General features: G+C 39.0%; 1 protein-coding gene across 1 annotated transcript in view; it reads right to left on the bottom strand.

The window, feature by feature from the left end:
- Positions 1 to 24,096, bottom strand: part of Itga1 (integrin subunit alpha 1) — a 146,499-nt gene that overhangs the window by 62,880 nt on the left and 59,523 nt on the right. Inside the window, exons 3-7 of the mRNA XM_041663215.1 lie at positions 20,862 to 20,974; positions 17,918 to 18,006; positions 17,691 to 17,802; positions 16,842 to 16,969; positions 2,174 to 2,322 (exon numbers count right to left, since the gene is read on the bottom strand). Of these exons, the coding sequence (XP_041519149.1) occupies positions 2,174 to 2,322; positions 16,842 to 16,969; positions 17,691 to 17,802; positions 17,918 to 18,006; positions 20,862 to 20,974 (591 nt within the window). The remainder of the gene's footprint in view (positions 1 to 2,173; positions 2,323 to 16,841; positions 16,970 to 17,690; positions 17,803 to 17,917; positions 18,007 to 20,861; positions 20,975 to 24,096) is intronic.

Raw genomic sequence — 24,096 nt, 5'->3', positions numbered from 1 at the left:
AGCTAGGCTATTTAGCAGCAAGCACTTATCAATCCCAACACTGAAGAGCAGAGGCAAGATCCCTGATGCTCCCTGGCCAGTCACCCTTGTCTCCTTGCTGCGTGGTATACCATGGAAAAGGTCCTGTCTCACAAAAGTTCAACAGCCTGTAAAGTATGACTCCTGAAGTTGACCTCTGACGTCAATTGCACAGCCACAAGTGTGCTCGTGTGCACTCATGTGTGCACATGCACACACACATACACACACACACACACAGATTGCACCGGTGTAACAGATTCTTATGGTCTCTTTTCAAAAAGAGGTGTACTTGCGTTGTAACTGGGGTGCATTCATCAGAGTTGCAGAAGGGCTGGGCCTGTCTCTCCCCCAGTGTTGTCTGGTATCTACTTGTCTCACAACTCCGAGTTTGAGATAAGTTACAGATGGTCAGATACATGACTGATCTCAGGATCAGAAAAGTGGAGTGGGGGTAACCTTAAACCCCATATTGTTTATTGTACAAAGCTTTGTGCCCTAGGCCAATTAGATGTGGGGTTTGAGAGGGGTACAGTTCCAGTCAATAGGAAAAGAGAATAGAAATTTTGTGGGGGTGGTAGAAGTTTTAAAAACTGAGTAGCTTGGTCCAAATCACCATACTGGTTAGGTTATGCCAGCATTTCCATTCTGCAGAACAGTACTGTAAAACTACTTCATTTTCGCTAGTCTCTTGACTTTGTAATTGCCTTATTTCCTCACACACACACACACACACACACACACACACACACACACACTAGTTATATGAAAATTACTAAAATCCTTTATCAAGAGCTAGAGACACAAGAACATAGTAGAATATATATGTTGAGTAGACATAGGCTATATTTTAATACAATCATTGATGTGCCTAGAAGTTAGAAATAAAAACCAAATGGCTACAAGAATGTAGCCAGGCCTTGCTGGCTGGTCAGAGGTTACAGTCTATCATGACCTGGTGGGTTTCCCCAAAACTCGATGACATGGAACTCCGTCACCACCAGGGAAACTTCCTGCTCTCTACCTGTCCTTATATGGAGAGTGTCCCTGGGCCTGGAAGACTGATGTTGTTTGAAAGCTGTCCCTAGGCTGGATGCCTGATTCATCTCTAGGGTGACCCTTTGCAGAGATTCCTGCTAGAAGCCTCCCCTGCTGCACATATGGTAACTTAGACTTGTACTAGGAACTCTGCTATAGGACCTGCTGCCACATACAAAGCCTTATGATAAGAGAATGCTCTTATTGCAAATTGGGGTTTATCCCCAGGATCCCCAATCTTATATATTTCCTATATTCTGGAATGAAGATGACCTAATTCACTGAAGTCTCTTCCAGAGGACTGTCTCCGTTATGCCCACATGCCATGCAAGGATCTCTGTCATCACTTCTGTCCCTTTGTCTTTGCCGACGGATGGCCAACTGACCACAAAGACAAAGCGGAACCCCCACACAAGAATTAAAATTAATCATCAGTTGACAATATGATGCAACCAACTATTAAGTTTTTGATTGATTCACCATCAGTTAGACCCTTGAAATGAAAGAAAACGATATGGAGGGCCATGGGAGTATATTGCCATAGAATTTGATGGCCTAATAGCAAATCTTTTTAATAAAATTTGAAAAAATGTGGCATTGAATATTGTCCAGGCAAACACCAAGTTACATTCAAAAAGCAAAAATAGCTAGCAAAGGTACTGCATGTTCTTTTGCACTTTTTTATTTTCATTTTTTTGTTTTCTTTTAGAGATTATAAAGTCATCATTTCTCTATTCCCTTTCCTCCATCCAAGCCCTCTCATATAACCCCTTCCTTGCTCTCTTTCAAATTCATGACCTTTGTTTTGATTAATTGTTGTTACATGCACACACATTATCATATATATATATATATATATATATATATATATATATATATATTCCTAAATGTATTTCTAAATATAACCTGCTCAGTATGTTACTGGTATGGATGTTTTCAGGGCTGGCCAATGAATACATCTAGAAGACAACTCCTGCACTAAGGCTCAAGGAACACTGCAGAAGAGGGGACAGGAAGACAAGCCAAAGGACAAGGAATTTTGCTGTGAGATTTTGTCTCCTAGGAATGTCAGAAGCTATGACCATAAAGTCTCATCATCAAGATTTCTAATCCATACCTGGCTGTGTCAATCCCAAGGGCTGTCATCGTTTGGAGACCACCTCTCCGGCCTATTTTGTTTGCTGCAACAAGTACCTCTTCTGTCGATGAGTACTTATTGAGGTTGAACTCGTGGGTTACATTTTCTCCATACTGCACAATTCCAACCTGAAATAACAAGCCACGGTTGAGTCATGTGTCCAGCAAATACCCTGTTTATTTTTCCTGAGTTTAAATATATAGGGCCAGTAGAGTACCTGTGAGTTTATCAGCTGAGTGTCAGAATTGATCACTACCTAAAGTCTTCTACCTTGATCGCAGTAATCATGGATGCTTTGTGACTATGAACAGTCCAAAGAAGAACAATAAAATTGCTGTACTTTCTATCTAATCAAAATTTTTACAGAATGATTCCAGTAGGCCTCCAGAGCACACTCTGCTATTTTAAACATTCTTTTGTCTTATATTCTTACATATTTTATATTATGTTCATATTATAGTAACAAATTGTCATGTTTAGTAAATGAGGAAACAGAAACAGAATCTTTTTTTTTTTAAATGGAAACAGTCTGAAAAACTAATTTTCTGTCTGGGGATATAACGCAGTGGTAAAGGACTTGTTTCTCATGCATGAAGCTGTGGGTTCAATCTTCAGCAGGAAAGGAAAAACAAACAAACAAAACCAAACTGAAGCTTTACAATAAAGGGGTAGAAAGGAGTCTAGTCTCCAAAATGGTCAAAACTGTGCCCCTTTTTTTGTTCCCCTTCTTTAGTTAACATGAGCTGCAAACTTCTAGTAATCAAAAGGAGACACTCACGCTACACTAGAGTAAATAGGCAAACAAATAAACTAACAATATTTTTTAAAAAAAGAAATAGAATCTGTTAATTATCCCTTATTTAGTTGGTCATAAGGATAAAATGAAGGAACTGGAGAATCTATAACTGTGAGATGAGGCATACGTTATAAGCCGTGTGAACATGAACTCTGAATAGTTTATGTATAGGATAACCTTGTCCTCCATGAATGCATTTTTCCACCCCATTTCTTTACTATACATTCCAAGACTATGTGTTGTTCAGTTGGATATTTCTTCCTTATGAGAATAAAGGGTAGGATGTAGCCAACTAGTTACACAAAATACTGAAAACAAATGAGGACAAACCCATGACTCCAGGTTATTTCCTTAACTGTATTTAAATAGTTTTATTATCTTCTTTTAGACTTAAACTTATTGTCTATAATTACAATACAGATTTAGATTATCAATCCTGATGAATATTGACCTCAGAAAGATAAACCCATAAATATTTTGATTTTTGCTATTATAAAGGTGCAATATAGATTTAAATGAAATCTATATTGTATGAAAACTTTTGTTACTAAGATATTCATTATACCTAATCCTAAATACCAAGCTTCTTAAAGACTTCTATGGAAATCAATCTTTCATGAATATAAGACATCTCACAGAGTTTGTGTCAATTTTATTTTAATGTTTTTAGTTAATTAAAAAGGAATCTAAAAAACTTGAAATTTTTGCTTCCCCTCCTGCCATTATTTTAACAGTACTGAATATCCTCATCTCTCATGTCTTTGACCTCCAGAGCTTTGAGACTCTTTCCCTCTGACTCATGGATGACATCACTGCTCAAGGACTTCCTGTCTTAGATTCTATCACCTGCAAGGGTAAGGGTCTCAATTCTGAGTGTTCTCCTCTCCGGCCATTGACATCACCTCATTCGCCTATTCCACTTAAGCTGTCAGTCACTTGACCATACCAGAACCTCTTGATTGCTGATACCTTTAGTAACCTAAAATTTAAGACTAGATTTCAAGGTACAATGACTGTAATCATCTACTTGCAAAAATCTAGCTCATTTAACCTCTTTTCTTCTTCACCAAGTCACCTGACTAACTCCAACTTTAGCTAAATCCAGTTATCTCTGTATGTGGTTCTGTGGTGCTGGGTGTTTCTACACGAAATTCACTCCACTTGTAGATTGGCCTCCTACTAAAGTTTTATCTATGAATCTCAAATGGGGCCTTGCATTTGAGCCCCACCTAACAGTCACACAACTTGCAACTAATGGATGTACTTTGTTCCCATTGGTTAATTTCAATCAGATTTTTGTTAAGAGCTGTTAATGCTCACAGGAGGGAAGTATTTATCTTGAGAAGAACTCGCACAAAAGGGACAGAAGTCATAGCAACCATTCAAGGCTGCTGACGCCAAAGAAGTGTCAGGGTGCTGTTTTCACTCCGTGCCTCACATGGCTCAAAGAATTGGCTCTGAAGGCTGGATTGTCTAAACCAATTGTCTTCACCCTACATATTAAAATTCAAAATCTTGGTGATATTTTTTGAGTGAAAACGTCTCTTGTGGAGGAAGATGCTTGAATACTTAGTCCCCAGGTGGAGGCACTGTTTGGGGGAGATTTAGGAGCTGAGGCTTTGCTGGAGACATTATCCCTGGGGTGGGTTTGAGAGCTGATGACTCACACATTTCTGTACTTCACACCTGCTCTTCAACTTCTGCTCCAGTTGCCACACCTGCTGCTTGCTGTCATGCTTGGGCTTAGTCCCCTAGAACCGTAAACAAAATAACCACTTCCTTCTGTAAATTGTCTTGGTTGTGGTGTTTAATCGCAGCAGTAGATTACACTCTGTTGAGTGTAATCTCACACTCTGTAAGTCAGAGACAAGTGCTTTATATTTTATTCTGATCATCTGTTATCTTTCAAATCTGTATATCTATCTATCATATATATCTACCTATCATCCATCTGTGTATGCTACCTACCCATTTATCTACAGTAATTATCTATCTATCTATCTATCTATCTATCTATCTATCTATCTATCTTATATCTATCATCCATTAATCTATTCATCTATCTACAGTAATTATCTATCTATCTATCTATCTATCTATCTATCTATCTATCTATCTATCTATCATCTATCTATCTACCTACCTACCTACCTACCTATCTCTTAACACACGCCTCACTTCGGCAAGCTTATTCTTTGTAAACTACAGGTGAGCTCACAGCAGTCAATTCCCTTACCTTTTCTCTGTGCCTGACTTATAACTATCCACCCCAAGACTGTTTTCACCTCACTCTTAGGAACCCTTGCCTGTGTTGCTTTGAAAGTTTACAGAACAGGAACTCAAGGAACGTTTCTTTCTTCCCTGCCCATCACCCTCTCTTAGGCAGGACCTGAGTGCAGAGAGCGGCAGTGTGGTGCCTGGACTCAAGCTGCATGTCTCTTGTACCTTTTAGGTGGGCCTGAGGCCTGTACTCGACGTGAAACCACACTGGGCTTATTAGCTCACTGCTCTGCTTGACCTCCTTGGATCCTTGCTTATTTTCCACAGGATGTGCTTCCTTAGCAACGCACACCTGGTGAACCTCTTCCCATCATCTGCTCTCGGGAACCTCAGGCATTGTCTGTGCTCTCCTTTATTCCTACCTAAGCCCAGAGCAGACATCATGGACTTGAACCTCAACCACAGCAGTGGTTGTGCTCGCTGTGCCCGCTCTTAATGCCCCACTATATAACGCTGGGCTATGGACTGCAACAATGCAGCCATTACATTAAATCCCCATTTAGAACCCCCAACTGTTCTCCACTGCTGACATCAGGGACTCGGAAAAAATAGTTTCAGATAGTATTTTTACTCTCCTTTTAAAAATAAAAGAAAGAAAATATAAAATCATTCATTGAAATGCCAAGTTTCTTTAAAAAAAAAAGGTCAATGCCAAGTAATGGTGGCACACACCTTTATCCCAGTACTCAGGTGGCAGAAATAGGCAGAACTCTGTGGGTTCAAGGACATCCTGGTCTACAGAGTGAGTCAAGACAGCTAAGGTTACACAGAGGAACTAATCCTGAAAATGGAAAAAGAAGAAAGGAAGGAAGAAAGAAAGAAAGAACGAAAGAGAAAGAAAAGAGAAAGAAAAGGAAAAAGAAAAGGAAAAGGCAGAAAGACTCTCTCTCCCTGCAGATTTGTCCTTCCATTCATTCTGTAATATTCAACTCTACCTTCCTTGCAGAGCATTTCTCCCCTCACTGTCAGCATAGTCCATCATAGCACCATTGACCTTCCCCTTCTGAGAACTCAGGGCAAGCCTGTCTACACTGCCTCCTTCTCAGTTGTGCTGTGTGCACATCTTATCTTTACAAGTGCACTGAATTTCCCAGGGTAAAGAGCGTGGACTATGTCACAGCTTCTCATGTTCCTTTATCCCTTCCTGCCACTTTGTTTTGCTCACAGTTGACCCTCATACATTCCTAATAGATGACTGTCACAGTGCAGAGACGCAAGTGGAAAACTGAGATAGCAAAGAAGCAGTAACAGCCAGACAAAGAGTGTGGGAAATCAGATGGGGAGGCCGGAGAAATTCAGAGACTGGGGGAGGTGCCCTTCAGTGTTGATTGATGGCCAAGGCTGGATGCATATTGCCTTAGAAACTAGGCAGAACGAAGCCTACTGTGGGTCTTCACTGGAAAGGGGACCATTCATTAATCTTATCATAAGAGTCAAATGATAATACATAAACATAATATTATACTGAGTGCTGGTAAGAACCAATTCAATATAGATGATTTCAAATCTAGATTAGCTTCTAATTTAGGGCAGATAAAACAAATCCATACAAGCACGATATATATGAATATGCACATGATGTTAAGTAAATATGAAAATTAAAGATACAAAGTGAGTCAAGCAATGAAGACAGGTCCTTGGGGTCAAGAGGAGAAGGAAGCATTCATATTCACCCCTTCACAATGAAAACCTTCATAGATAGATGAAGGCACACCCAGGTAAGAAATATAAAGCAGATTAGAATATGCTATGGAGAGGAATAACAGGGCATTGATTCGGAATCAAAGTCAGGGGGATAACAAAAGGAATCTAAGCCATTTGGGCACTTGAAGGAAGGAAAAACAATCAGCGGTTATACTTAACCTGAAGGTGTCAAACTATTAGAATGTACAGAAACTCAAGAGTAGAATTTAAGTAGGGAATTTTGCTACACAATTCATATGGGAATGTTCTAGGTATTTTTGTTAAGTAGGTGGGGGGGGGTAAGCAAGGATGACAGCTGGAGAAAACAGGTGAGTTCAATCTGGACATTCTTTATAGAGGAGGTCAAGAGAATGGTGTGTCTCTGGGACAGCAGCTGCATGCAGTAATACTGAACTCTGGTTCTGCAGAGGGCTGATAAACAGTTACGGGGACAGTCTCATTCAGAGATAGGTAGAAGAGTCATGGTTAACATTGAGGAGCTGTGTTTGACCCTCTTGATTAGCAGAACAAAAGACATAGGGATAAAATGACAGCCTAAGACCAAAGCTTGAGAGCAGCACAGACCTGTAATCTCCAACAGTCAAGAGGTGGATGAAGCAAAGATCAGTAGTTCAAGGTCACTCTCAGCTACAAAGTGTGTTCTAGGCCAGACTGCCCTACATTAACCCTGTCCCCAGAAACAGACAAACACACAACAAGAAAAATCTGAAAAAAAAGCAAATAAAACAAAACAACATCAAAACAGTCTAAAGACAGGGACCCAAGAGCCAGCTAAGTCTTCTACATAAAACAGACCAACTATTGACCATGGATATTTCTTCCATGTGACATTTGTTGTAATTTCCCACCAAAATACCGGAATTACAGTCTCCTTTGTATATTCCTCAAAATTAATATCCCTTTACATTTTATCCCAGGAAGTCCTAGCATCCCAGTCTATGTTAATAGGTAATTATTTTTTTAAAAAAAACCATGGTCAATAATAATCTTGAAAAACACAGAGAAAAAAGTTAAATAAGTGTCTTTACAGCAGAACTTTGCCACTCCTGCTTCTCTCTTATATGTACAAAAATTTAAATTGTACAAAAAAGAACTGTTTGAACAAGCCCTTGACTACAAGAAATACATCGAGAGAGAGAGAGAGAGAGAGAGAGAGAGAGAGAGAGAGAGAGGAGAAGAGGGGAGGGAAGGAGAGTGGAGGAGAAAAGAGGAGAGGAGACTGTTCTCTTAATTCTGTCATCAGTTGTGCTCCTCAAACTCACAAGATTGTTTTGAAACAGTTCTTTTTGTGTTTGATATTAAATGTTCCAATCACAGATTGGAAAAAAGGAATGATGTATTTTAATTTTACTTAATGGAATAATTTAATGAGAGACATAGCCAATTCACTATAAAACAGCTCTGAAAACATTGCTGTACAATACTAGCAGCTATCTCCCTTCAAAGATCAGCAGTCTCATCCCTATTGTGTTTGTGAAGTAGCATTAGATATGTAGCTGCACCAACAGGCTTTTCATTGTTGCTAAGTTGATGGTTGTTTTTGCTTAGTTGCTTTAAAGCAAAAACATAATTTTGGAGTCTTTTCTTTAGTAATCATGGCACCTAATATAATATTTGATCAGCTAGATACTTTAAAAATACCTGCTGACTTAGAATCATAGAGTTGTTCAAATGGTTTAATTTCTTTTACAGCAAGAGGGAAAGAGACAAGTGAATGTAAAACATACAAAAAAGCACCATTAAAGCAATAGATAGAAGGGTGATTCTGATTATTCTGTCCCATGACAAAGTCCCACATATGATTCTAATGTGTTTCCAAGATAACAAGAAAATTGAGGAAAGAAAAACATTTGAAAGTGGTTATTAGGTATGTCAATGTATTTTTAACAGTATTTTCTTTTTAAAAAAATCATATGTACGTGTGGGTCTATTTGTGGATGCGTACATGTGCATTCAGTGTCTGTGGAAGACACAGTTATCAGATCCCCTAGAACTAGTGTCAGGGGTGGTTGTGAACCACTGCAAAGGCTGGGAATTAAACCTATGTCCTTCCTCTGGAAGAACAACACATGCTCTTAACCGCTGAATTGTCTCTCCAGCCTGAAGTCAATGAGGTTAAAGGAACCATTCCCGCACTCAGAAGTGTGCTATCCCCTTCTGTTGTTGAGACACTTGCAACACTAGTGCCTACATTTTGAAGCTTAGTGTGAAGGATGTTTCAGACTACCACTCAGCAATGAATGTCAAATCTGTAGTTTCTTCAGGGAATGAATGAGAATGAAAGCTATCAGATTTTCCATGCTTCAGTGCGATGCATACCTACTTAATATTATAAGAACTTGGGGTTTGTTATCTGACCAATATGAGCTTTCTTTTTTATCAAATGATACCAACAATGCCCTGCCCCGCCACATGGTTTTTGCATGATTAAGACAGGGCTGCAGTTGAAGCTAGCTGTCAGCACAAACCTTTCTGGAACTGTTAGCTGAAGCCAGGATTAAGCTTTTGTCACTCTGAACAGGGCCATAAATATGACTGGTTCAAAGATACGTGCCCATTTCTAAGGATATGTGCTCTTAGCCTCATTTAGTTGACTGATAAAGATGGAGCTCCCAGCGAAGGGGCAACTTTAACTCGTGTGTTGCTTGATGAAAGAGGCTGTAATGAAGTCAATCCTGGCAGAAAACTCCAGACCAGAGTGGTGACAGCAAGCACTATATTTGTGGTCAGGAGGCAAAGTCAGTAGGACAAATGGGACAAGATGAGTGGCACCCGCCAAGCAAGACTGAAACACTGGAAGCCTGCCGGAAGTTTTTCCTAGTCCCTCCTAGCCCAGGGTTCCGTCTGACTTCATGAAGCAGAGTAGAAGAAAGGAGTTGCTATAATGTTTTTGTTTGTTTGTTTGTTTTACTATGGGAGAAACTGACAGGATTCCATTAAAAAATGAGTGCTCTGATTATATGTAAAATCTACCGTGCATCCAAGAAATCAAACAACAAAGGCACAATCCTTTCATCAAAGAATTCTCAGACAGCCAGGAGACACATAGCCATAAAACAAGTAGAAAAGCTACAAAGGAATGAGAACAATGGTGGAGGGCATGCGAGTACCGTGGAAACAGGAAAGGGGAACCTGAGGGTGGAGTCATCCCAGGGAATTAGACAGAAGGGACATTGGAAGATATTTAAGAAGTCCACCTAGTATACAAGGCTGGGATGGCAGAAGGTGTTCCAGAGGGAGGGAATGTGAAGAGTCGCGCACACTAGAAGCAGGGCAGAGAAGGACCAAGGAGAGTCCAAAGAGTAAGTGAGGCGCGCATCCCTAGGGGCAGCAAGATGCACTAGAGATGACTGTGGTCAGGTTGTCAGTTGCCTTTATGTGTCCTGGGGAGCCTGTACATTATTTAAAGGGCAAATAAAGTGGACTTTTATGTGAGGAAATTATCTGAATTTTACTTTGGGATGATTATTCAAGTACATGTTGAACAGGGATGGGGAAAACGGAGACCAAAAGACAAGCCCGGGTGAAGGGTCATCTCCTACCGTATACCACTTGCAGAAATTCTACTGATTGACAAGGCACTGGCTGGAGGACTCACTCAGGCTTCATTTTGGACATAAAGCCAATGAATCTGGTGCCACTTTTAAGGCTTCTAGAAAAATGGCCATAAAATGTGCCGTAAAAAGAAAGATAAATAATATTCCTAAAATTTAATTAATCTCTCTCTTTCATTTTGTCTAGTTTAGTGCTACGCTGCATTCCTGATGGGAACAATCTAGACATTGTTCCATTAGTATATTTCACTTTTATACCAAGCCTCACAATTTACTGGTTTTATTTAGGGTAATGCACTTGTTTTTGACATATTTACTTCCTTCCCATTTATTATTCAAAACAATGTTATACTTAGGTATTGAGGATCAATAAGACCTCCATAATGTTTATGCCATCATATCTTTTATGGGCAAGCTCCAAGTATTTCAGGTTTGTTTTTATGGGTGGGTTTTTGAAAAGGCAATTTTATAGCCTTTACTCTGCCTTAGGTAAGAAAAATTGGTTAGCAAAATTCCCCTGACTATGTTTGCAAAGTCTTAATGTGGCCACACGGAAGCATGGAGGGAATTTTGAGTACCTAATTAAAGTGATATCTCCATCATTTTGATGCATTTACCTAATGTCTACAAATTGCCATATGACGATATTGACATAAGATTTTTGTTTGTATTCTCCCTTCCCTCCTTTCTTTCCCTGTTTCTCTTTGAATTTTTGGACTAAGTGTGATTTTTGAAGAAAGTTTCATAGCTCAAGACTCTTCATTGTTGGAAATTACTAAATGATGAATCTGTAACCGCAGAAACAAGGAATTGCTAATCTCTTCATAGAATTAAATATAATTGTAGTCATGACAGAAAATAAAACCTCACAGCCTGCCTGCAACCTTCCTTTTGAAGTGAAGTGCTTTTGTTATCCCTGGATGAACAAAGAGATGTTCCAGGCCTTTTCTAATTCTTTGTCTTAAAATGTCTAATTTTTTTAAAAAAAATACTACACTTTAATTTTGCATGAAATCACTGTATTTGTAGGTTCAAAGGGGAAACAAATCAAGTAGTAACTATTTTACTTGGCTCTATCTTGCTTAAAACAAAGTTGAGACAAAACGCCAAAGTTCTCTCTTCGTTCAACCTTTCTCCTCCTCCTACTGATGGAGGTCAGAAGTTGGCAGTTAAAGAAGAGGTGTGGCATGCTTTTCCCTTACTGGCCTTTCCCGTTGTTTCACTTAGGCTGTGGATCATCATTTCTGACCTTTCCAGACACAGACTTGGGAAGATAAATTCTCAACTGACTGGTACTGTTCTAGGATGAGCTGGGGTCTCATAGCTGTTTTTTGTGGGTCCCTTTGTTGAGATGTCTCACGTCACCTTCACCCTGAGCTACCTGCATCTCATGATCTCTGTTCCTGGTGATGATAGAAGACTCCTGCTTTTCTCAGCAGGTGCTTTTACTCACTTCCAGAAGCTTCTTAGAGAGTATGTAACATGACCTCATGCTGGATCTTAGTGTGTGACCCGCATTGATCCACAGGAAAGACACACACTTAAACAAATTCAAGGAAGAAAGGCAGATCCCAGTACAGCCATCTCTGCTTTGACTCGACTGGCAATAACTAAACACAATTATTGGTGTCACAGGTACCTTGGGGATAAGCCCATTGTGTATTCCATTTCTATAAACACATCACAACTACTGTCAAGTTTAGTGGAACATGTGTCAAGATCACTGTAGGGCTCAGGTGAATCTGGACAGAGAAACTTCACAGATCCATAAACTCTATCCTTTTCATATTATTTTATCTTATTTGTGTGTGTGTGTGTGTGTGTGTGTGTGTGTGTGTGTGTGTGTGCGTGCCTATGCGTATGTGTATGTGTGTGTGGTATATGCACATACTTATGCAGTTGTGTGCCCATGTGACAGAGGGTGCTCATGCATGTGTGCATTCTCACACACATATGAAGGGCAGATGCTGACATCAAGTGTCTTCCTAGATTGCTCTACATCTTGTCTTTGGAGACAGGTTCTCTCATTCAACTTGGAGCTCATCAATTTGGTGTGGCTGGCATGCAAGTAAATTCTAGGAAATGTACTTGTCCTCATCCTTCCGATCCAATGCTGAGCTATCAGACAGGTGCCAAGATGCAGTGTTTACATAGGTGATGTGGATCTGAATTTGGGTAACATGCCTGAGCACCACATACTTTACCTACTGGGCCATCACCCAGCCCCTTAATTCCATCCCCAATACAGTTTGCCCTTGATAAATTCAAATGCCTGAGAGTTATCAGTTGCTTGCCCTTAGTTGCGTGGATTTCCAGCTTCTGGAAACTCTCTCACACAAACTATTTTATATTTTGTTCCTCTCATGAATGGAGGTATAAGGTAAGAAAAGGGAAGGGAAATTCTAGGAGCTAATTCTGCAAGTCAGTAAGAATTGAATGGTTTCATCACAACAAAAGCAAAGCAACCCATGAATAAAATTTCTTTAAACTGCATTTGTAATCAGTCCGAAAATAAATGGTTGTCAAAACAAATTTTCCATGTTTGAAAAGATTTGCTTGAGACCACATGAGATATTAGCATACTTTTCAGTTCCTATCTTTGGAGAGGAAATATTTTTCTAAGTTTTATATAAATGAATGATTTTTCTGCATCCATTGAAAGGAGATCAAATTTTTAAGAGTTTAAAATGTCATACTGAATGTCTTATTAAATGTTTAGCAGATGTAACTGGCTTAATGTGTCCTTCTAAATGCTTTTACTTTAGTGAAGTGTTTATGAAACTAGTCATTGATATATCTTAAGCCAGAACACGAAGACAGTATAAACAACCAAATTGAAATTAATATGCTAAGAAGAAAATTAAAAATGCCAACTGCAAAAAATATCAAATATTTACCATCTGAGAAAAACAGAGCAAATGTTATGCTGCGTACATGTATTTGTCAACTGTTCACTAAAGTTCATTGTTTCCGCTGAGTGGTGAACTAATGTGGGGTAGCTGAATCACGCTGTGCTCTTGAGTTGACTGTAATCTTAAGAGGCTAAGATAGACATCAATATGAGCATAGAACACTAAACTAAGGTTTCCAAAGTTTAAGATATTTAAGAATCCTATAAGATTCAACTTCAATGTTCTCACTACAGCTTCACAAATTCTGATTCTGGAAGTTTGGGGTTTAATCCAAGCACCTCTGGCATTTTGAGGCTGGAATTCCACAAGGTGTGTGTGAAGGAACATTCCTCAGAAGTCCCACTGAAGCAATAGTCACGCCTCTTTTTTCCCCACAATAGCAAAGCCCTCACACTGAGCTGCAACCTAGCAAACATTCACCAATTATTCCGAATAAATTAATGAGCCACTGTGGTTAGGCTTCACCGTGCATGGTACAAGCAAAATGTGATGTGTAAATTCAGAAATATGGTCAGTTTCTCTATTTTTATTTTTGTAAATTAAATTAATATTTTGAGACAATGTCTCACTGTGTAGCACAGATTAGTCTGAACTTCCTGTGTAGCCCAGTTTGGCCTCAAGTCACAATGACTCCCCTGTCTCAGTCTCCTGGGTTTTGGGCTTACAGGCACATACTACCATAACCTGCTTAGTTTCTCTCTTTAGGAAACAGGTCATCTTGGGTAGGGCTAGAAGATACTGCAAATGACACTGGGGATAATGTTGCAGAAATAAATATCTGTGGAATGGAACTAAGTGAGTTTGATTCTATTATTTGCTTCATAGTGAGTACATTTCCCTCCACTGACATGTTGCATCTAGCTCTCGAGGGCTGACCTCTGTTCCTCTATGTAGTGTCATTGTTCCATTCAAGGAAGACTCAATACTCTTTGAAGCCCACCCTAGCAAGCTGACTTTCCCCTGCTGTACAAGCAGAGTAGTCCTTCTGGGAATGCTAAGACAAATTAACTCCATTCTAACCGTGAAAAACATATAAAAGTGTAAATTGAAAGTGTAACTATGTGATTGCTATTTCCAAACCCCAGTCTTTGGCACCACTCTTCAGAGAGGCAATGGTGTTTATTCTAAAACAGTTGCCCTGGCTTTCACAAACACTACAGATATTTTGATGGTAAAATAAACCACTGGAGTTAAAATTAAACTGAAATATTCTGATGCCTAGACAATATTAGAAATTAAGAATGTTATAAGGCTTGGGATGAAAAGATGGGTTAGGACAGTAAAAGTGGGTGGACGAAGTAGGTGAGGGAGGAAACATCACAAGGAACAGGGAAGGTGGGATGGAGGGAGGGACTGTCAGCAAGCCCTTCTTTATTAGTCATGATGGCGGAAGGAACGGAACACCATGGAACACAGAGTGCCCCTGGGACAGGAGAGTAGGTGTGATAAGCTAAAGAGACGCAGATGGGACCTGTTCTGAGACTTTCCTAGAACTGAAGGTCTCAGAGAGCAACATCTTGGGACTTCAGTTTTCCAAGCATCCTATTCTGATCTGCGAGAGTCCGCCAAGTGACTAGGAACCATTACTGAACTTCTCATACTTTGACACAAGGGAAAATGAGGGGTTTCAGGTGGAATATACACCTGAAGAAAGAACAAGTCAACAGTCGCGCAGGTACAATATCCTTTCCTAGTTTAAGACTTGAGAAGATCAATTACATGCTGAAAGCCACATGGAGGAAAATAATAGTTTGTGGTAGATAAAAGCCTAGTTCCTTCCTTTCTTTCTTTCTTTCTTTCTTTCTTTCTTTCTTTTGTTTTGTTTTTCAAGACAGGATTTCTTTGTAGATTTGGGGCTTGTCCTGGAACTAGCTCTTGTAGACCAGACTGACCTTGAACTCACAGAGTTCTGTCTCTGCCTCCCAAGTGCTGGGATTAAAGGCCATGTGCCACCACCACCCTGTTTAAAAGTCTAGTTTCTTTAACTGATTTCAAGACATTCCAGTTGGGTATTTATAATATTACTTCTCTAGTATGACTTCCTAGGGAGTTTCCAGTCTTGGAACACAGCAAAACAGTTCACATTTAAGGCTTCATTCCCAATTTAAATTATTCTACCATCATTTCTTTGGTAAATTGTATGTATACAATATAATATATGTTATAAACACATATGTATTTATATGAAACAGATTAAGCCTCTACACATGTGCAGAGACACATTTGTAAACGTGTGTAACTTAAGTTCTAATTTTAATGTAGACAGGATAAACACTGATGTCATCAGACAGCTCTGTCTGTGCTTCGGAAGTTTCTCCCAAAGCCATCTGGAAAAAGGGAGGGAAGAACGGGGCCAGCAGAAACATAAAGCCTAAGGCTTCCTGTGCTCACCTATCACTGCCCTACTGTGCCACAACCTTTTCAACTCTGACCTCAGCGCTGACTTGAGCCTCCTAAGCCCTGAGCTCACCCTAACAGCTTACTTGCCTGTTACTCATTGCATCTATGTGGGTTTTTTTTTTTAAGGTAGCTGAATGAGTAAACTTATAGACACTAGATTAATTCAACACAAACTCAGTATCTGAGGTGGAAGAGAGGTATGAACAGTTCACCTCCTTTATAGACTATAAAGGCAATGAGCTTAGAATCTGTACACCAGAAAACAGCAACTATTTTGCTTTCTGTGGCTACAGCCGGGTATGTTTCCTTGTATTTAGGGACAGAAATGACTAAAACATGGAAAACAGACCTTAAGGAGTAGCTGGAGGTCAATTAGTAACTCGCTTCATTTGTTATAAGAAAGGTGACAATAACATGAAAATCCTCTGAGATTTCATTTCGTTTCTCCAAATGTTGAAACCTTGCTCTGATTTCACCAAAGGATTAAACTGTCAGTTTACAGAGATCTACAGAGATAAGCTGCATCAAGATTGGTGTTCACATTTTCTGTTTGGTAAATAGGATCCACAATAATGTTCTTTTCCATAAGTAAAAATAGGGACAAAATTCATCCTTCTTTATTTTTGTTTTTTATTAGTTTATTTTCAGAATATCATGTTTTATTAAAAATCTGATTTTTTTTTTGTCTTTTTAAAAAGTAAGATCTTTTTTAAAAAAAAGTTTCTTTCAGGCCAGGATGCCTGTGTAGCTCTGGCTTGCCTGGAAGTGGCAATGAGACCCAGGCTGGCCTTGAACTCACAAAGTTAAACCAGCCTCTACCTCCCAAGTGGTGTGATTAAAGGCATAGTTTAGCACACCCAGTCAAAATCACTTTGATTCAATTTAACTAACAAATATAAACAGTACACATCTAGTTTAAGGGAGTTACCCAAACACTTGCCAGGTCCCAAACCCTGGATTTTAGTTTTAAAACACCGAAATGAATATGTGGAGTCACACACCTGCGTCTGTTTAGGGCCAATATCCATCCTCTTAAGAAGGTCATTTAAGAAAGCGGTCACACTCTCCCAGGGGTAGATGCTGTTGGAGCCGTCTAGGACAATGACTATGTCCAGCTGAGTGCTGCATTCTACGACAGAAAGAAGTGGCATGTGAGCTTGAAATCTACCTTCTTCGGAGTAAGTAAAGTATTTTCCTGGCTGGAAGAAACTCATCTTAAAAGCTAACACTGATGTTATACAAAGTGGACCCACTGTTTTTATATTATTTTAGAAAAAAGAATAAGTGAAGTCAGAAATACTGCACTTGGTTATAATCACTTTGTGACACCCCCACCCTCCTTCTGAGACAGGTGTCTCTGTTTAGCTCTGGCTGTCCTGGAACTAGCTCTGTAGACCAGGCTCACCTTGAACTCAGAGATCTGCCTGCTGCTGCCTTCTGAGTGCTGGGATTAAAGGTGTGCCCCACCATGCCCAGCCTTCTAAATTTATTTTTATTAATGATATGCATGTCACATTTGAGAATGTTCTCATCTCGGGTTTGATACTGTTTTTATTCTGTACATCCCCAGAAAAGTTATTCTCCTCAAAGGGATTCACCCTTTAAATAAACCAGCCTGACAGCATTAGCCACAAAGTTTAAACATGATTAGCAAGGTTATTTACACTAATAGCAATTCCAAAAACAGGAGCAAAGTTTGGTTATATACTGGCAAAGCAAATATTTGCCCAAGTTGGTAATGCGAGCAGATGACAAAACCAAGAGGCTGTCTGGTATGCTCTTGTGTATACTCAGAGTTCACTCGTTGCTCATGTTTTCCAAGGTGCAGGAGCGTTGCATAAAATGTGTACCTTGCACAGGTGCAAAGGAGTTCACAACTTGAAATGTAGGGCTGACATCAGAACAGATTCCAGTTGTGTAATGCAGATGTCCACATCTGTAGGCGTACAAAGGCCCACATGCCTTTAAAACAATAAAAAACAACACCCTTTAAAACTGAACCTCATGTAACAAGTTTCAAAGACATACACAACTGCATTCCCGTTTTTATAAAATATATTACTCTTTTCTTTCTCACCAGAAATCCTCCGTTTGGGTTGGTGACTAAAGTTGATCCAAATGTCATATTTTCTTTTATTTCCGTGACGTTAGGGATTGACGTGTTCACTACAAAACAGAGCAGAATTCCATGAGTGTGAAACTATAACATCATATGAAGTGATGTGTCTCCTCATTAAAACATTCTATTTGCCTTGCTCATCTCAGAGCGCATTCTTGTTCTGGTTCAGCTAAATAGACTTCCCGGTACTGGGGAATATAATGAACAAGTTAAGGCTAAAGATCTGGCTGGTGGCCCAGAGACTTTGTCTCTATCACTGTTTCAAATAGTTTGGCTGGACCTCGAAAGAATGCAGAACTAGCAGGGCCACGAGAATGCAGGATTGGTTTTCACATGTTTTTGCTAATTGAAACAAATGCATTAGTGAGAGTTTCTTAAGGGTACGGAGATAATTTATCTTCTGCATTATAAACAACCAGTGGCGAAATTCGACTCCTGGGAGGAAAACTGAATATGCATAGAACAGAAAAGTCCAACAAAATGTCTTTATCGTGACTTTCAATATCATAGGGACGTCATGAGAGCTGCAAAGAAGCTGGATCAAGAATAGAGAAGTGTCCCAGAAGTTTGGATGGAGAAAACATGGTGAAGGGACTTCATTGGATGTTCCAAAGAGGAATGCGGGCCCCACAGCATTCCAACCTGACAAAACTGACAGGAAGCGCTGCTAAAACATTCATGCTAAAAACTATTAAGACTGGACATCAAAAGTGAAGACTTTTAAATTCTGCTTGGAGAGAAGTGGATACATATTTGAAAGCAGCATGATTCAAGCTTAAGGAAGACTCTTAGCTCGGCTCATGTCCGCACATATTCTTGCCTACAGGCTCACAGTCAACAGGGAAACAGGTTCCTAGATGGTCCGTCTCACTTTCTATTCTGAGAGCCGGGTTTTATTCAAGCATTAGGTCTGTCTTCCTTTGAAAGCATCCTTCTTTTTCCTTTCTAATTTTCTTCTATTGAAAATAGATTTTTTTTTTCATACAATATATTCTGATTGCGGTTTCACCTTGCCCAACTCCTCCCAGACCCTCTGGGTCTCCTGTTCCATCCACACCTTTTCTTTCTCTTGCTGGAAAACAAACAGGAATCTAAAGAATGGTAATAAAATTAGATAAGGCCAGATAAAACAAAACAAACAAAATGAAATAGGACAAAACAAACAGAGGGGCAAGAGCCAAAAGAAAAGCATAAGAAACACACAGACACAGAGACACACATGCTCACACACAGGGAAATCCCATACAGACACAAAACCAGAAAAGCAATATTTGTGCAAAGGCCCTGTGATGTTAAATAATACAAAAGCCTTGACAAAGCATTATGGGTCAAAGGACCTGCAAATGAAAGCATCGCAGATTAGGCTACTATGTACATTGGTATCGAATGACCTGTATTTGGACTTTAAATGAGGGTTGTCTAAGAACCATATTGCTGGGACAATTAGAGGCTATTGAAATGTTTCTTAGTGTTAAAATTTCCAGGCTAGTTTAAAAACTATTCTGGTTTTCAGGAATGAAGGATAAATCCTAAAAAGGGGGCAAGAAGCAGGAACCAGCCATCTGAAGGCATTGGGAAGTGACCTTAAGCTGGCAGGTGCTACAGAAGACTCCTCACAAGGGAAAGTAGAGACTGAGGCTGGGCTCCTTGGTTCTGTGCTTCATTCTGTTTTTTTTCTTTTCTCCTTAAAGAAAGACTCTATTAGTTAATAAAACTCAAACAGGAGTCCCAGGCCTACTGTCTTGATGAAAATGAGGGGAGAAATTTAGGGTCAATTTACCAAAAAGAGCAGGGAGTATCTTAAATAGGAGTCATAAGAGGTCGAATATATGTTTATGTATTCTGTCTATGCATCTGGATTGCCTGGATAGGCAATGTGGACAGCAGAGTCCACACAGCCTAGTGGAAATGAAAAGAACCAAATAGAACTCTAAGAATTCCTAGCAGGAAATATATAGAAGTGCACTCTGCCAAGTATATTGTCTGTTAATATTTTTAAAAACTAATACCGCTCAAAGGAACATAAAAGACTGAATTTCTGTACTTATAATAAAAAAATATAGTTCAGTTTGTATTGCAAAAGGATGAACAACTAAGGAGAAGCCAAAAACTTTAATCCAGTGTCAAGGAAAGGTAGCAAACTTGAACGTGATGTTGAAGACATGCTTGATGCTGCTGTTGTCAGGCAGGGGTGTTCAAACAGCTAGGCTGTGCTCATGCATGCACAGGAGAAATAGTCACAGTGAAGAAAGAAATAAGAAACTGAAAGCCAGAGATCTGAGAAACATGCATGATCTATAGTGAGCTTGTGGGGATATAGATAATTTCATCATTTTAGCATTGTACAGATACTGAAAGAATTCTAAATCCTCTCTAACTTTTGGAGGAATTTTCTAGTCATACTACAATCAAAGTGGTATTTTATCAAAACAAAGCTATTTTGATATAGCTATATCTCATATTTTTTAAAAATCTATTAATAAATTGAATTAATGTAATTTCTCTCATTCATTTTCCCTTAAAAGTCTCCTATACTAAGTTGCATTTTGTGGGAGGACTGTGACAGAATTTGGCAAACTGCTCGTTTTCAAATCTTGAACAATGGTAAGAAGCAAAGTTACAAAAGGAGTAAGCAATTTGGATTCGATGAATTGTTTCCCAATGCAGTACAGAAACCAAGTGAGGGCGGAGGGATCCATGGCATTATTATTTGTGAATTTTAGACAGCAGCTGTGGAATGATTTATTTATTACTTTTAATACTTTATATTGATAAATTGATATTTTATTTTAATATTTTATATTTTTATATTGATAAAATAATATTTTGTGTCACTTGAAAGTTTATTTTCTTCGGTGAAAATATGGGCACGAGTTAGGATGGACTATTTGATTTAACATACCTGGCAAATCCAACTTCACACAAGGCATTGATCTTTCTCTCCCAACTGGGCACTTATACACATCTCCGGTTCTTGCTTTGGGTTGACCAACTAGAGGAGAACCAATAAGAACCCTGGAAGTTGAATAAAACAATTAAGAAAATTAAGCATAATGAGGCATTTGTTTTGAATTATTTTATGGTAAATTCTGAGAGAGTTTACAGTTATTCCCATAAACATCACAACATTGTGGTGACGCTGTTAGTAATTTAATGTCATCTAAAACAAGCATGGTATCACCATCATGTTTCAGATTTCTAGTGTTGCTTTAAATCTTAGCAGTCAGTCTGGTTAACATGAGAAAAACAAAGAAGAAATGCCAGGAAGAAAGGGTGTAGAGGAAATGAAATCTACAGAGACTGCATTGAGTACAGTCATTAGTAATGAGTAACTTAAGGTGGGGTTAGAGAGATGGCTTAGCACTTCATAGTGCTTGTTGCTCTTGCAGAAGACCTAAGTTTGACTTCCCGCACCTACACAGTGGCTCCCAAATATCTGTGAATCCAGATATTTGGGGGATCTGATGCCTTCTTTGTGTCTCTTGAGGACTATGTGCACATAGTAATACAGACAAACACACAAGTAAAACACCCAGACACATAAAATAAAAATAAATATTTTAAACATTAAAAAAAGTACATATAAAAAATCTTGTAAGGTACATTACCATCTGTTGCAGCTTTACCATTCTGGGATAGACATATAGAGTTGAAGGATCTTAAGCCAGCATGTACAGAGATACCTACACATCCATGTTTATTGCTACACTATTTACAATAGCCAGGATATGACACTGGCCTTGATGTTCATCAGATGAACAGATTAAAAATATACAATACACACACATACACACACATGCACACATACATACATACATATAAACATATACACACATACACATGGACACACATACATACATACACATACAAATGCACACATATACATACATACACATGTACACACATATATATGCACACATACACACATATATACACATGCATATACACATACACATAAACACACACATAATAGAGTTTTCTTCAACTGTAAAGGAGAATTAAATTATGTCCTTTGCTGGAAAATGGAGCTAAATATCATGGTGTGAATCAAAATAAGCCAGATTCAGAAAGATAGGTATTTACTATTTTCTCTTGTATATGGAAACTAGATACTCTATATTTATATAGATATTTACAAATGACATGAACGTAGAGGCAGAAGCATGTAGGGTAGAGCAAAATTGTTAAAAAGTAGGAGGGTAATGAGGAGAAAGACAAATATTAGGTTATCTCTGTTATGGAGAATCTAGAGCTAAAAGATATGATAGGAAGCTGCAGGGACTTGTTTGGGAGCAATGGAATCAGCAGGGTGGGAGGGGGAGAGGTGAAAAGAGTGAAACCATATGAGTAATGTAGTAGAGAGGTCGCTTGTTGGTTCTTAGCTGCCCGGCTAGTTTAGACCCAAAATAATCACACAGAAACTACTAATTAAAACACTGCTTGACCCATTAGCTCTAGCTTCTGTTTGGCTAACTCTTACGTATTAATTTAACCCATTTGTATTAATCTGTGTATTGCCACGTGACAGTGGCTTACCAGCAAATTTCGGAATGTCTGACACTGATGGCATCTCTCTGACTTCACGCTTCTTCCTTCCAGCATTCAGCTTAGTTTTCCCTGCCTACCTAACTTCTGCTTTGCTATAGGTCCAAAGCAGTTCTTTATTAATTAACCAATAAAGACAACACATAGACAGAAGGAACTTCAACACCAGAGTAATGTTAAATGACAGATATGTATAAGCAGTGTACCATGAATCACTATTATCTATACTAATGAAACATAATTTACATAATTAAAAAGATGCATATGAGAAGTTATAGATTTTGCTTTATTGTTTTATTTATCACCACCATATTTATTTCAGGTAAGCCTACTACCTTGCTGTTTTATGAAAACAAACATGTATAAATAAATTTTTTCCCATGAGAAACTGCCAATTTTAGAGAAAGCAGGAAGCATAAACGTGAGATCATTCTGGGATTTAAAATGAGAAAGTCTAAGACTATAAGGACTTGGGAAAGAAGGATAGTTCTGAGACACAGGATAAGATTTTGTGTCTTAGCCGGGCGGTGGTGGCGCACGCCTGTAATCTCAGCACTCAGGAGGCAGAGGCAGGCAGATCTCTTTGAGTTCGAGACCAGCCTGGTCTACAAGAGCTAGTTCCAGTACAGGCTCCAAAAACCACAGAGAAACCCTGTCTCGAAAAACCAAAAAAAAAAAAAAAAAGATTTTGTGTCTTTTTAGACACTGATAAGGAAAATAAAGTTATGTTTCAGCTCCTCCCTGCTACAGGCAGCATTCAGATCTGTGACATTCACTTAAACAGTCTCCCAGAATATCTTCAGGAAAAGACACTTTATGCATGATTGTTAAGGCCGTTGGGTGGATCCCAAACTGATGCTGCCCTTAAGGGCAAACAGCTACATTCAGTCTCTAGGATGCTATCATACACTGTAAAACTCTGAACTTCAAGACTGTCTGAGACTATGTTTTTACAAGTTCAGAGACGACACAAAACACACTAAAGTATTTAAAAACCATATCTATATATAGGTGGGAGTATAAATATGTTTCAACATTCTAGAATAATAAATATAGATTAACTAAAACTTAATAGGAACTTAAGTAAATAACTTTACCAAGCTGCTCATTACTGTCTCCATTCGTACAGGATGTGGGAAGCCTGATTTAATGGGAGTTCATGTGAAAAGTCATGGAGGATTTGGTTGACAGCACAAAAGCATGGGCCCACAGGGATTTCAGTGCCAAATATGCTAATGTGACCTTAGGCTCCATTTCCGAAAATAGACGGTCTGGTCAAGGAACGCGATAGCCCCTCTGTGTTCTGCCCTGGTCGTGTCTGGAATCCTCACTCTAAGTGGAACATAGGCACAATGGAGTGCATTTAGGAGCCTGTGACTCAGATGGGGAAGAGTCAGGCCGTTCTGTCAGGGGAGAGATGCTCTAGAAAGAAAACGGTTCATTTAGTCAAAAGGAAAATGCCCGAGAGAAGAGCTAAAAGAGTAGAGGGTGGTACAAATGGCTCAAGCAAACACTCCCATAATTTTAAATACTTGTAAGTTTGTCATACTAACAAAGGATGAAAATCACATTCTATAAATTCTTTGTAAGGG

Source organism: Microtus oregoni, unplaced genomic scaffold (genome assembly GCF_018167655.1).
Source record: "Microtus oregoni isolate MIOR12 unplaced genomic scaffold, Mior012 000014F_ref0000157, whole genome shotgun sequence".
In the NCBI taxonomy this organism is placed as follows: Eukaryota; Metazoa; Chordata; class Mammalia; order Rodentia; family Cricetidae; genus Microtus; species Microtus oregoni.
This window is presented reverse-complemented; position numbering and strand designations above follow the sequence as displayed.